The sequence below is a fragment of the Bos indicus x Bos taurus genome, chromosome 21 (assembly GCF_003369695.1).
Source record: "Bos indicus x Bos taurus breed Angus x Brahman F1 hybrid chromosome 21, Bos_hybrid_MaternalHap_v2.0, whole genome shotgun sequence".
Lineage (NCBI taxonomy): Eukaryota > Metazoa > Chordata > Mammalia > Artiodactyla > Bovidae > Bos > Bos indicus x Bos taurus.
Window position 1 is genome coordinate 19,685,930 of NC_040096.1, and position 13,578 is coordinate 19,699,507.

General features: G+C 51.1%; 1 protein-coding gene across 1 annotated transcript; it reads left to right on the forward strand.

The window, feature by feature from the left end:
• Positions 1–1,819: 1,819 nt before the first annotated feature.
• Positions 1,820–13,219, forward strand: AEN (apoptosis enhancing nuclease). Its single transcript, XM_027521409.1, has 4 exons — positions 1,820–1,988; positions 6,404–7,007; positions 9,833–10,033; positions 10,857–13,219. The coding sequence occupies exons 2-4, from the start codon at positions 6,462–6,464 to the stop codon at positions 11,091–11,093; spliced, it is 984 nt and encodes a 327-aa protein (XP_027377210.1). The 5' UTR covers positions 1,820–1,988; positions 6,404–6,461; the 3' UTR covers positions 11,094–13,219.
• Positions 13,220–13,578: the final 359 nt, after the last annotated feature.

Consider the following 13,578-nt stretch of genomic DNA (forward strand, 5'->3'; position numbering starts at 1 on the left):
TCAGTCGCTAAGTCGTGTCCAGCTCTCTTGTGACCCCATGTAGCCTACCAGGTTCCTCTGTCTATAAGATTTCCCAGCAAGAATACTGAAGTGGGTTGCCATTTCTTTCTCCAGGGGATCTTTCTGACCCAGGGATAGAACCCATATCTTCTGCTTGGCAGATGATTCCTTACTGCTGAGCCACCTGGGAAACCCAATTCATATTCAGAATTGGGAGACTCCTTTATTTCCTAGGGTAATGTTGCAGAGCAAAGTTTAGACTGGGTGTGTGTCTGTGACTTTCCTTTGTAAAGTGGGAGACAGCTGGTTATACAAGGGGAGAGGGAAGCTGTACTCTAAAGACTCCAGTTCCATTCTCAGGTCTAGTCCCATGGGAGTCAAGGATCTGGTAACTGACTCTATTAAAACCCTTCCTGTCCCCAGAGTTGCCTCTGACAAAGTCACCTTGTCTGAAAACAGCTGCTCTGCATTCCTTCCCTTCTCTGTCTGTCCTCTCAATGTTGCCTCCTAGGGAGCTCAGGAATCTGTCCCAAGCTCTTCATCCTCCTTACCTAGCACTCTGGCTGGTCTTCTCACATGGTGCAGTGGTAAAGAATCTGCCTGCCAAGGCAGGAGACACAGAGATGCAGGTTTGATCCCTGTGTCACGAAGATCTCTGGAGAAGGAAATGGCAACCCACTCCAGTATTCTTGCCTGGGAAACCCCGTAGACAGAGGAGCTGGTGGGTTACAGTCTATGGGGTTGCAAAGAGTCAAACACAACTGAGCAGGCACACACACATGCACCACTCTGGCCATTAGGATCTTATCCTGCCTTAGAGTCCACAGTCACCCTGCTCCCACTCCTCTTTCTCCAGGCATGGTCCATTCCTCTCATACTGCAGCCAGAGTGAGCTCCCTCAAAAGTAAATCTGCTGGTGAACCAGCTCTGGCTGAAACTCTTTCAGCTCCCCCAAACTGTCAGGAATCTGAGTAGGAATGCTTATCTCTCTAGCGGCCTTATCCTTTGTCCTGCTTCCCTTAAATCTGTATTCTGATCAGAAATAGGCCCAGGTACCCCTGAGCCTCTGGTTACCTTGCGATGGCACTGATGCTTGCAAAATGGAGCTAGAAGGAATCTGACTTCTTAGGTAAGGGTCTTGGTTTGGATTCGAGCTGTTTTTCCTTAATTTCTTTAAATGTCAATCTCCTTAATTGTGAAACAGAAATAGTATCTCAAAGAGTTCATTAGACTAAATGGGTGTATTGCCTGGCATATTGTTAATGCTCAATAATAAATGCAAGCTCTTTATTATTGTTTTTATTATTCACGTTGCAGTAAGTTAGCTGTTAACCTCTGTTACTGTGCCGAACTGTGAGCAACTAGAATCTCCACCAACTGAGCTTATTCTATGTATCCCATTGCGGAGCCCATGGTAGGAACTTACTACTTATGAATAAAGTACTGCAAAAGGATCAGTGAAAAAAGTAGCGCCGAAGAAGCAATCCTAATTTAAAAAAATCTTTCTTTAGTGCTTATCAGGTATATTATTATTTCACCGGGTCTCCTCAGCACCGGAGGAGGTAGGGGCCACCTTCTTCAAATGTGGGTGTGTACACAGTAAGTCATTCTGCCTTTAGTGGCACGGAACTCATAAGAGTCCACATCCTCACCCAGGGAAGGGGATGAATTGGAGCCTGGGGACCTAGGTGGGAGCGGACCCTGGCGAGAAAAAAGGCCACAGTCCCCTCCAGTCGGCTTTAAAAAGTTCCGCGGGCGGGGCCCGCCTGGGCACAAACCACGCCCCTCTGGGAGTCCCCGCCCCTTATGCTCCCATTGCCAACCGGCAGCGAGCTAGGCTTCCGACCAATCAGAAGAGGCCTTAGGCGGGAGCTGCCGTCCAGCTAGCCAATAGGCGGGCGGCCGCGGCGGGGCTTGCCCGGGCGTGTAGCGGCTGCCGGCTCCCTGGACGCCACGTGCTGGCGTGAGGAGACTCGCGGGGCTTTCAGGTGAGCTCGGGGACCCTGCCGGGGATCTCGGGGTGGGGCTGGCTGGCGCGACATGTCCAGGCCGCGGAGGGGCCCCGCGAGAGGTGTCCGCCCCCAACTTGTGGCCGGGGACTCCTGGCCGGGCCGGCTCCGCTCCCGGGGCCGCGGGAGTGCAGGCCCGGCCCGGGGCGCCTCTTGGCCCGCATCGCGCCCTGCTCTAGGGTCTCGGGTCTGAGTGGGCGGCGCTGGGCAGTGGGCCCGGGCCTGGTGGGCGTTGGCCGGGCAGCCGCGACCCCTGAGTGACCAATGCCTCAGTCCCTCCCTGGTGAGGCCCGGCCGCCCGCAAGTCACTCCCCGGGAACGCCGGCGGCCGGGGGAGACTGAGCAGGCTCTCCTCGGACTTTCTTGTCTCATTTTAACTTTTCAGCGGCACAGGGGATCTCATCGAGCCGGCTTTTCTCAAATTCCCGCGATTATTAGTGTCCTGTTGCGGGGGGCGGGGCCGCGCAGTCTGAAATACAGATTCGAGGGCCCTTTTCCCCAAATGGCAGTTAAGGTGTGGGGGTAGGCCTGGAAATCAGACTTTTTAAACAGACGTCTTGATTGTTTTTGATAATGAGCTGCTTTTTGGAGGTGGGTGGCCTGGAGAATCCCAGGGATGGGGGAGCCTGGTGGGCTGCAGTCCATGGGGTCGCTAAGAGTAGGACATGACTGAGTGGCTTCACTTTCACGCATTGGAGAAGGAAATGGCCACCCACTCCAGTGTTCTTGCCTGGAGAATCCCAGGGACGGGGGAGCCTGGTGGGCTGCCGTCTTGGGGTCGCGCAGAGTCGGACACGACTGAAGCGACTTAGCAGCAGCAGCAGCAACCTAGTTGACGCTGGGTTTAATAAACCCTAGTTTTATGTTAGGTCAGCCATCCCCAACTTTTTTTTGGCACCAGGGACAGGTTTGGAAGACAGATTTTCCCATGGACTGGGAAGGCAGGGCGGATGGTTTCTGGATGATTCAAGTGCCTTATGGTTCTTTCTAATCTAATGGTGTTGCTGATCTGACAGGAGGTACCGGTCTGTGGCCCAGAGGTTGGGGACCCCTGAGTTAGGAGACAGTGGACCTAGGTGGGAGCGGTCCTGTTGGTCCTGTTCATCCAGCTCTTTAGTGCCAGAGCAGGGTCTAGAACTGCCCATCTTCCTGATGGCCAGCAAGTTGGTGGCCTTGAGGCCACTGGCGATTCTGACTTTGCAGTTCCTTTGTCCAAAGGCCTGGTGGCTGCTGATTCAGATGTTGGTTCTGGGTGGGAGAGAGAGTTGTTTGCTTCACTGAAACATTTGTTGTTTGAGCGAAGCTTCTCCCTAGCTTCACTGAGCCCAAGAAGAGGACTATGTGCCCTTGATGATTAATTGTTGGTTCTGATGTGTCAGCTAAGTCAGGACATGTAGAAGAGGACTGCTTTCATTTCTTGGAACAAAGAGCCCCTGAGACTTTTTTTTCCCCCTCCTCCATGCTACTCTGCGACCCCACGGACCTCCAGGCTCCTCTGTCCATGGGATTTCCCAGGCAAGAATACGGAGTGGGTTGCCGTTTCCTTCTCCAGGAGATCTTCCCGACCCAGGGATCCTGCGTCTCCTGCATTGGCAGGTGAATTCTTTACCACCATGCCACCAATTTCTGGCTTCTTTGAAACTTTGTCAACAGGTTTAGGGAGGCCATCGACCCTAGTCTGGGCCTCGGCTCCTGACATTGCAGGGTCCTTAGTCATCTCAGAGAAGGACAAGGTCCCTCCTCCCCTACAGAAGGCAGTTATTAGTGGGTCTCTGTCTTCTTAGACCTCATTCTCCCCATTACTGGGCCAAGGCAAGTTGAGGTTCTGTATCTGTCAGCCTCAGTAGGTGACTTGTGAATATGAAGAAGTTGATTATAGTTGAGAGCCCGTTTAAAAAGGAGAAGAGTTCTTGGGGTAAGGGGTCAGGAAGCAGAGGGAGGATGGGTCACGGAAACTCCCCTCTGGTCCAGGCATCACTGAATGGTAGGTAGTTCATCTCTCCTCCCATTTCTCTTAATCTCTGCTGCCCTTGCGCAGATTCCTATGTTCTTTTTCCATGTCTCTTCCTTTAAGGCAGTTGTGATCCTGTCCCCCTCTCCCTAAAACTCTGGAGATTGATGGTTCCCACCCACCTTTGGATGAAGCCCCAACTTTGACTTTTCTCCAGGGACAGTTCTCTCTTACTTTCCCGGTCTCCTCGCTCCTACCTCCTTTCTTTCCAGTTGCTGCACCCAAATCCTTGCTTTCCCACCATGAATCTGTCTTGCCTCTTGGACTTCGTGTCCATGTTTTTTTCTGTCTGCGTGCCCTTCCCTTCCTGGGCTGACTCATGGACCTTTCTGAAACCCTTCAAAGTGTCTCCTCCACTGCCAGGCCTTCTCTAACTTAGCGTGTCTGCTTTTTAAATACCTGGCCTGATGACAGTCGTGGGTCCTTTCATATATTTATGTGTGTGTGTGGGTGTATGCAGGGAGTTTATAATGTATACATATAATAAATGTAAATATGTAGCGTAATGGGGATTTGGCCACAATACAAATATATACTAACCAGTGGAAAGCCTAGGATATGACACTGCTGACTCCACAGAAAATCCCTTTGATACTATGAAGAATAGTTGATTCAGGAGTTAAGAATGAGCAGCTCAATTTTAATCAGATGTACTAGGAAATAGCATTTTCATGAATATAGTTGCAACTAAAATTGGTCACCTGTAAAGATTTCAAAGGCTACATCAAAGCATATAGTCTAGATGAAAGACGGATTAATGAACCAAGAGACTGAAATAATGGGGTGGGGGAGGGAAGGATTGGGAGTTTGGGATTAGCAAATGCAGATTATTACATATAGGATGGATAAACAAGTATAGCGCTGCTGCTGCTGCTCAGATGCTCAGTCATGTCCAACTCTTTGTGACCCCATGGACTACAGCACGCCAGGTTCCTCTGTCCATGGGATTTTCCTGGCAATAATACTGGAGTGGGTTCCCATGCCCTCCTCCAGGGGATATTCACGACCAAGGGATAGAACCCTCGCCTCCTGCATTGCAGGTGGATTTTTTTTTGTAATCACTGACCCACTGGGGAAGCCCCCTGTATAGCACAGGAAACTATATTCAATATCCTGTGATAAATCTTAATGAAAAAGCACATGAAAAGGAATGTGTGTGTGTGTGTGTGTGTGTGTGTATAACTGATCACTTTGTTATACAGCTGAAATTAATAACACTGTAAATCAGTTATACTCCAGTAACTTTTAAAATAATAATAATTAAAAAAAATACACATGGATTTTACCATTTCCTCTTCACAAGGGAAGGGTGGGTTTACATGCAAAGAACCTGAATTGGTTAGGTACTTATTCTGAGCTGAGTTAGTCCCTGCTTGACTGCTTCAAAGCGCTGGTTTTCTGGTCTATTCAAAATCTACCAGCTGACTTAGCACAGCAAATGAGATGAGGCTTCCCAGGCTACATCCTTGACTATTGGGAAGATGCCGGTCTTACTGCATGGGGTTTGTAAACCCACGTGAACAAACAGCTATTTCCTGTGACCATGGTGTGTGACAGGATCTCCTGTCAGCCCAGTGTTCAGGCAGGGAGAGCTTGGAGGAGGTCCCACGGAAGTCCGCAGCACTGTGCCTCAGGGCTTTTTTCTGTTTCTCCATTTTCGATTTGAGCTGGTTTACCAGCTCACCTATGCCTCTAGACCTCCATGATTAAACTACGAGTCCAACTATGTTAAATGTTTGTAGACAGTGTTATGACGAGTGAATTAGAAAGTCATATGTCATTTTGGTTAACACATACCAAAAATACAACTGTTGTGGGCTTCCTGTGAAATAGTTTCTCTAAGTTCTACTGTGGGTAGAAAAGGTTCTACCTTTACATTGCATAAAGCTTTTATTTGTTTATCCAAAATGGGATTTCGTATATATGTAACACCTCTGTAATCTTTATTTTCTCATTTTGTTTATTTTCTCTTAAACCTCTCTAAAAGTTTTTCATAATTTTTAGTTTAAGCTAACAATGTTGGAGGTAGGCTATGGTGTAGAATTTGAAAGCCTGGGTTCTGGGTTCACATCAGCCTTTGTTTATTAATTGGATGAATTACTAAGCCTTGATGCCTCACTTTTTGCACCTACAATACGGGGATAATAATACCTTTTTGAGTTGTGGGAAAGATTGAGTGATTCCATGTAAAGTACTTAAGACAGTGATTTTGCAGGTGATATTGACTCTGTGAGTGCAGTTATCATTAAAACAGGTCCTTGGCTTTGTCTGGTATCTTGCACGCTGTACAGCAGTTGCACACTGGCTGGAGGGAAGGGGTGTGGGGGGCAGGGCTGGCCGGGCTTGCTCCTCACCCCGCCCCTCTGCCCTGTTTCTCTCCCAGGCTGCTGCCCTGTTGGCAGATCACCTCCCAGGTCTCCCTGGCCCTGAGCGGTGCACAGATGGGGATGGTACCCCAGGAAGCTTCTGAGTCAGTGCAGTGCCCGAGCCCTTCCCTGGCCAGCCCGAATGCCAAGGATGTGCTTCGGAGGAAGCACAAGAGGAAGAGCCGACAGCACCAGCGCTTCATGGCCCGGAAGGCCTTGCTGCAGGAGCAGGGACTGCTGAGCCCACTCTGGGAGCCAGGACCCTCCCCTCTGCCTACGTTGCCCGGGGCCCCGCCAGGCACAGAAGCCACCAGCAGTGCCAGGCAGCGTCCGCGGGCTGAACCTGGAGGTGCTGGGTGCAGCAGAAAGCCAGCTCCCAGGGACTCTGCCGGCCCCTTGCCCAGCAAATGCGTGGCCATCGACTGCGAGATGGTGGGCACAGGACCCCGAGGGCGCGTGAGTGAGCTGGCCCGCTGCTCCGTGGTGAGCTACCACGGCGAGGTCCTCTACGACAAGTACATCCGGCCTGAGATGCCCATCGTGGACTACCGCACGCGCTGGAGCGGCATCACCCGGCAGCACATGCGCAAAGCCACCCCCTTCCAAGTGGCCCAGAAAGAGGTGAGGGCAGGGCGGGGGGCTTAGCCCAGGTCTGAGTTAACGTGTAGCCACTGGAAGCAGAGAGACCTTGGGAACCTTACTAAGCTTCTTCAAACAATGGGTTTCCTCTCCATAGGAAAGGGTGAGTAGAAATCCTGCCTTACCTGCATGGAGCGATTGCTGGCCGTCCCACGTGGTGGTGTGTGTGGAAAGGCTGTGCCTTTCCCACAAGATGGGAAACAGCTTATACTCCACATTTTCTTCTTCTGTTATAAAAGTACTACGTGTCTGCATAAAATGTATAAGGTCCATAGCATTGTCACCTTCAGGTGTTAATATTTTGGTATTTTTTTATGTTAGTTTTTAATTGCTTTGTTGTTGTTCAGTCAGTAAGTCATATTCCCACTCTTTGTGGCCCCATGGACTGCAGCATGCCAGACTTCCCTGTCCTTCACCACCTCCTGGAGTTTGCTCAAACTCATGTCCGTTGAGTCGGTGATGCCATCCAGCCATCTCATCCTCTGTCGTCCCCTTCTCCTGCCTTCCATCTTTCCCAGCAGCAGGATTTTTTCCAGTGAGTCAGCTCTTCCCATCAGGTGGCCAAAGTATTGGAGCTTCAGCTTCAGCATCAGTCCTTCCAGTGAATATTCAGGGTTGATTTAGGATTGACTGGTTTGATCTCCTTGCTGTCCAACGGACTCATTGCTTTGAGGAAAATTAATTTGTGGTTGGGACCACACTAACGTGCCAGGAACTCCCAAACATCCTTGAGCATAGGAAATATACCTAAATCCTTATTAACAATTTTGGATTCTTGTCCCAGATCCTCTCCGTAGAGGATCCTGCAAGTCTCTAGGTCTTGGGAGGGAATTGATGTGTGTTTCTAAAAACCATCGTGCTGTACAAACCTGTATGATAAATACCCTAGAGCTGATGGGGAAAATGGGGTTAGAGACACAACACTTAAGCTTTATCAATGACCCCCCAGATAAAAAGATAGAAGCCTAATAACAGTGGAAGCACAGTTTTGCACAGGTTCAGTGGTTAAGGAAAGTGTAAATTTACATATGGTGCTTTGTGAGCAAACTCCGGAAGATAGTGAAGGACAGGGGATCCTAATGTGCTGCAGTCCCTGGGGTCGCCAAGAGTCGGACCTGACTTGGCAACTGAACTGAACTGAACTTGCCTTGAAAAGACCCAGACACGACTTAGCGACTGAACTGAACTTGCCTTGATAAGACCTGGAGCACTCAGGGAAGTAGCTGTCGAGAGGATGGTGGCTTGTGCTGTGGTGGAGCGGTTAAGGGTGTTACCTGAAGTTAGGAAGTGGGAAGCCAGGTGTGGGAAGCATGCAGGTGAGCTAAGCTGGCTGGTAGACTTCTGAGGTGTGGGCACTTTGTGATTTCCCTGTGGCTCTGCTAAACTGAGTATGGTTTCTGCATTCACTCAATGTTTATCAAGGGCAAAATTTGCATTACTCTCAAGTCCCATCAACCAGGTTGGACCATTCTGCATTTTTAAACCAAGCATTGTAGCAAAGCTATACTTAACATTTCTGATTTGTTCTTGGGATGAGGTACATTTAGGGAATACTGATACAAGTCATCTTGTGTCTTCCTTTTTCACAGCAGATACAGTGTAAGCATTTCTCTTAAAAGGATATTTCAGGTGAGCTGATTAGGAATAGAGGCAGCAGGAAGGCAGACGGGTGGTGACCCCCAGCTCCTAGGGACGTCTCTTGGCCTGCCAAAAGCAGGCCCACGCTGGATCGGCTCACACTCTGAGCCAGTATGAATGGGGTGTGCTGAGTCCCTTCCCACCGTGTGGCTTGTGTGTATGTGTGTGGGGTGGTGGCCTATCCCTACCACTGAAGTCTAAGTGTGCCTTATCCATGTGCTATGAAAGCTGAGTTTAGTGATAAATCATGTGTCGCCAGCAGAGGTGGCTGTAGGAGGCTGGCAGTGGGTGATAAGGAGATGCGAGCCCAGGGAAGAGGGCTCCAGGGGTTTGCAGGCCCGTGGCCCTGGATGTGGCTTCCCCTGGAAGTCAGGAAAGAGAGCCTCACCCTGTGCAGATGGTCTGAGCTGAGCCAGAGAGCAGGTTCCGAGGGTGAGAGGTGGGAGTCCTGGACGGCAGAGGGGCAAAGGGACAGAATCCAGAAGACAGGGACTGCTGCGTTAGTGCTGAAAGAGCTGTCCTTGGTTGCGTGTCTCCAGTGCCTGGCACAGTTCTTTGGCTTCACCTGGCACGTCTCCCCGGACTCCCTCCTGTGAGCTGAGCTGTCACTGGGCACCACTAGTCTAGGCACACATGTCCCTGCATTTTACAATGAGCTTACATTGAGGGGCAGCTGAACAGGCCATGCGGAGCTGAACAGGTACTTAGACAACATGGTTAATCCCCCAGAGGAGAGAGCAGCAGGGGTCCTGGTGGCAGCCGGGGCAGACTCCTGATGTTTAAAGCTGAGCCCTGATGTGAGAGGGGCTGGTGGAAGTTGGGGGCAGAAGTAGGTGGGAGAGGGTCGGGGGTGGCTAAGTCTTCCAGGCTGAGAAGAGGCTGGGCCAGGAGGAAATATGCTTGTCTGGGATAACCTACCCATCTAAGAGCTCCTTAGTGCTCACAGCCACCCCACCAATGTGGTTGCCAGCTTTCCCATTTTGCAGGTGTGGGGGAAGCTTAAACAGGCCCCTGGTGATAGTGAGTAATGAGTCAAGGGTCTGCATTCAAACTTTGAGCAGCCTGATTAACTGTGGGGCCCATGGTCACCCCTATCTACGCTGCCTCCCCCCACAGGGGTCCCTGGACCACTGAGATGTGGCCCTTCCTGACTCCTCCTCTGTTCACAGATCCTCAAGCTCTTGAAGGGCAAGGTGGTGGTGGGCCACGCCCTGCACAACGATTTCCAGGCCCTCAAGTACATCCACCCTCGGGGCCAGACCCGGGATACCACCTCCGTCCCCAGCCTCCTCAGCCAGCCAGGGCTCCACGTCCGGAATCGTGTCTCTCTTAAGGACCTGGCCCTGCAGCTGCTGCACAAGAAGATCCAGGTGTGTGGGGCCGGAGGGGAGTGGAGCGGGGAGCCAGGGGCCATGGGCAGGCAGTGCGGGGCCTGCCACTTCCCCAGCCTGGTCCTGGGACTCCCAGGTGTACACAGAACCCTGGGCATTTTCTCTCCACCCTCCTCTTCAGTAAGTTGTGACTGGAAGCCACCTGCTCCCAGGCTGCTCTCTTTAGATCCATCTCCCACCCAGTTCCTGCTTCTGTCCTCTCGTTCACGTGTAGAATTCCATCTCCTCCAACCAGGAGTGGTCAGGGGTACCTGTCAGTCTTGGTCCTCCTGTGTTTCACATTCATTATTCCATCTGCTCCGCAAGCCTTTGAATTGGGTTTAATGTATTTATTTTTTCCATATGACTGCGTCGAGTAGATCTTTGTTGCTGCCTGCGAACCTTCTCCAGTTGCGACAAGTGGAGGCTGCTCTCTGGTTGCGGTGCTCGGGCTTCTCAATGCAGTGATTTCTCTTGTTGCAGGGTGTGAGCGAAGCCCATGGCCTATGAGATCTTCCCGGACTAGGGAATGAACCCATGTCTCCTGCATTGGCATGCAGATTCTTTACCACTGAGCCACCCGGGAAGCCCAGAATCAGGGATTTTTAAACTAGTTTTTATATTTAAGGAGATAGGCGAAAGAGATGGTTTGTGATACCGCTGGCATTCCAGCGCTTTTCTTTGTGACTGGGTCCCATGTCCTTCTCACAAGGCTGTGCACCCGTGTTCTGAGAGTACACGTCCCTGGGCCCTGACCCAGAGCCCGGGTCGCCTAACTTCCCCCCAGGACCGCGGGCAGTGACACGTGGGCTCTCGTCCGCAGGTGGGCCAGCACGGGCACTCGTCAGTAGAAGACGCCGTGACAGCCATGGAGCTCTACCGGCTGGTGGAGGTGCAGTGGGAGCAGCAGGTGGCCAGCAGCCTCCGGGCGCCGCCTGAGGACAGAGAGCCCGACAGCAGCACAGACATGGAGCAGTACATGGAGGACCAGTACTGGCCGGCGGACCCGGCCCAGGGCACCAGCGGAGACCCGGGGGCAGCGCCGGGCAGAAGGGAGTGAGGGAGGAGAAGCTCCCCTGGGGAACGGGGACAGGAGAGCGCCTGGGGCAGGATGCCTGGCTGCCCCCAGGGTCTGAAGAGTTGGGACCACCTGCCCACAGCATAGCCCTCCCCTCTCTAGGGCTGTTGTCAGCCCTTCCTCCCCCAACTCCTGTGGTTTTGCAAATGGCACTTTATAGACGCCGTGAAAATGGCAGGTGGGCTAGAACCCAGCAGAAGTAGGGAATGCACCAACGGATGGCATCAAGCCACCCCCACCCTCATGCTGTGCTCTAAAGGGATCAGCCTCCTTGGGGGTGCTGGGTGGGGGTGTCAGTATTCCAGAGTTCCCTTATCTCCACCCAGTGACCTGGGGCAAAGTATTCTTCCCTGTTGTCACCAGCTACCTCTTCCTCCAGAGTCACTTTCTAGAGAATAAGTATGCCCTGAGGCTATACAGTTAAGGCCACTCCAAGGCCATTTTGTCCCTTTCTGAACTAGAACTCTGGCAGCAATGGAACAGCAGAGACCTCAGACCATGGGGAGCTGGGTCCTCACCTGCTTGCGGGGAGGAGTCACCAGGTGCTCTTCTGGGAGGAGGGAAGGCAGATAAGCTCTGGGTGGAGGCTGGCATATGTATCTTGACCCAAGGCAGGTATTCCTCCTGCCCACCCAGCGCTAGTCCCTCAAGCAGAAGTCTGAGAAACAGTAGAGCAGTTTAAATTCTGGGACCCCTCTGCAGAATTGCCCACTGGGATCTTTATTTATTGAGAGCAAGACCACAGGTCTCTAGGGGTGCAGAGGGCAGGTCTGCCAGGGTTAGACTGGGCATTAGCAGCTGTGTAGTTGTGCTCACACTTGGGTGGGTGCCCCCAGCCACTTGTGGTTGGGTGAGTGGGTGGGTTTTCTCTAAATTACTAAAAATGTTCTCTGTCAGGATTCATCCCCCACCCCTCTGTCCTTTTTCCCTAAAGGACCAGTTTTGTGGTATTGGGGTACCTGAGAGCTCAAGTCACACAGAAACTCTGAGCCCCATCTTAGCTCGCCACTTAATAGCTTTGAGACCTAGGTAAGTGTGTGACTTCACTCAAGTCTGATCCCTCATCTGTAAAATGGGGATAAGGGTACCACCTACCTCACAGGATTGTTAGGCTCTGTGAGCTGTGTTTTTTTTAAGGATTAGTGTTAGGTTCTTCCAAGTAACACCTGAACACACCCTGGGGCCATTTGAGGGCTTTGACCCCAGAAATGAAATATTTCCAGCCTTATCAGTAAACAAAGGAAGTCACAGTCATCAACAACTGCAGATTGCAGCCCTTAAACAGTGAACTGATGAACCCGGAAGAAACTCAGGGCTGAAAAGAATACCTGCCAGCTAGCAGTCATCAGACTAGCCACTCCCTACAGGAGAGCCCTGAGAAAACTCAGGATGTGAAACACAGGATACCAGCCCCAGAGAGCTGAGGTGCAAGTCAAAGGAATGATTTCAGCTTGAGCCCAGACTCTTGCATCTTCCCATACATAGAAAAGCACTAAACTCCTTAATTCGAGATTTCTGGTTTTAACTAGCATCGTATTTTGATGTTTGGGACCACTTGCCCTTTGTTTCAAAACTCCTATATAACCTGACTCCACTCCTCGCCTGCTCAGATCAGAGCTCTGAAATGCTGGCTCCTGGGCTGCAGTCCTCATTTTGCACCCAAATAAAACAACTCGCATCTCTCACGTTGTGCATTTTTTGCCCAGACAGGACTTGTTCTTGTGGCTATTCCAGTAGGTGGGGCACGGGCCACCAAGCACAGCTCAGAGGTTGTGGGCCCTCACGCTCCCTGTGCTGCACGGATTTGGTATCAGTCAGCAAAGCAGCAGGGCCAGAGAGTGAGAGACACTCCTGAAAACGAAACAGCAAACGCAGGGCCGCAGACTGTTCTGGGAGCTGGCTGAGTCACTGACCAGCTGCTGATCGGCTTCCAAGACTTTGTTCTAGGCTCCTGAAAAGCCTAGCTGATGCCACACTCACAGCTGAGCAGCTGCTTAAGGGCTTTGGGCTTTGGGCTGAGGGATGGAGCTGTTCACATGTGGAGGTGTACTGGGTTTAAAATCAGCTTTGTACAACCGTTCTGGAATAAAACCCAACTGCAAAAGTGGGTGAAATGGCCTTTTCTTTGAATCCTCCAGCCGAGGTGGGAAGGGACTTGCTGAAGGGCTGTGGGACCCCAGGGCACCGAGTCTTGCTGGGCGCTTTGGCCTTTGAGGTGGGTGGCTTTCAAGATGGTGCTTTGGAATGTGGCCAGAAAATCTTAGAGCTACAGAATGTATGTAGTTTATTTTTTTATGTAAGTGCCCTATCACGTATAGAGTACAAGTTTATTAAACTTGTTTCTCTTTGAAGCTATGTACTCACTTTTTATCTTTTTTTTTTTTTTTAGTTTTAAATATAAAATACACAGCTTAAAATTTACCATCTTAACCATTTTTAAGTGTAGAGTTAATAGTGTTAAACACCC

Excerpts from the sequence above, each read along its gene's own strand:
- AEN (XM_027521409.1), top strand. The coding sequence starts at position 6,462 with ATGGGGATGGTACCCCAGGAAGCTTCTGAGTCAGTGCAGTGCCCGAGC. Across the intron at positions 7,008-9,832 it reads TCCAAGTGGCCCAGAAAGAG|ATCCTCAAGCTCTTGAAGGG; the intron begins GTGAGGGCAGGG and ends CTCTGTTCACAG. Across the intron at positions 10,034-10,856 it reads TGCTGCACAAGAAGATCCAG|GTGGGCCAGCACGGGCACTC; the intron begins GTGTGTGGGGCC and ends TCTCGTCCGCAG.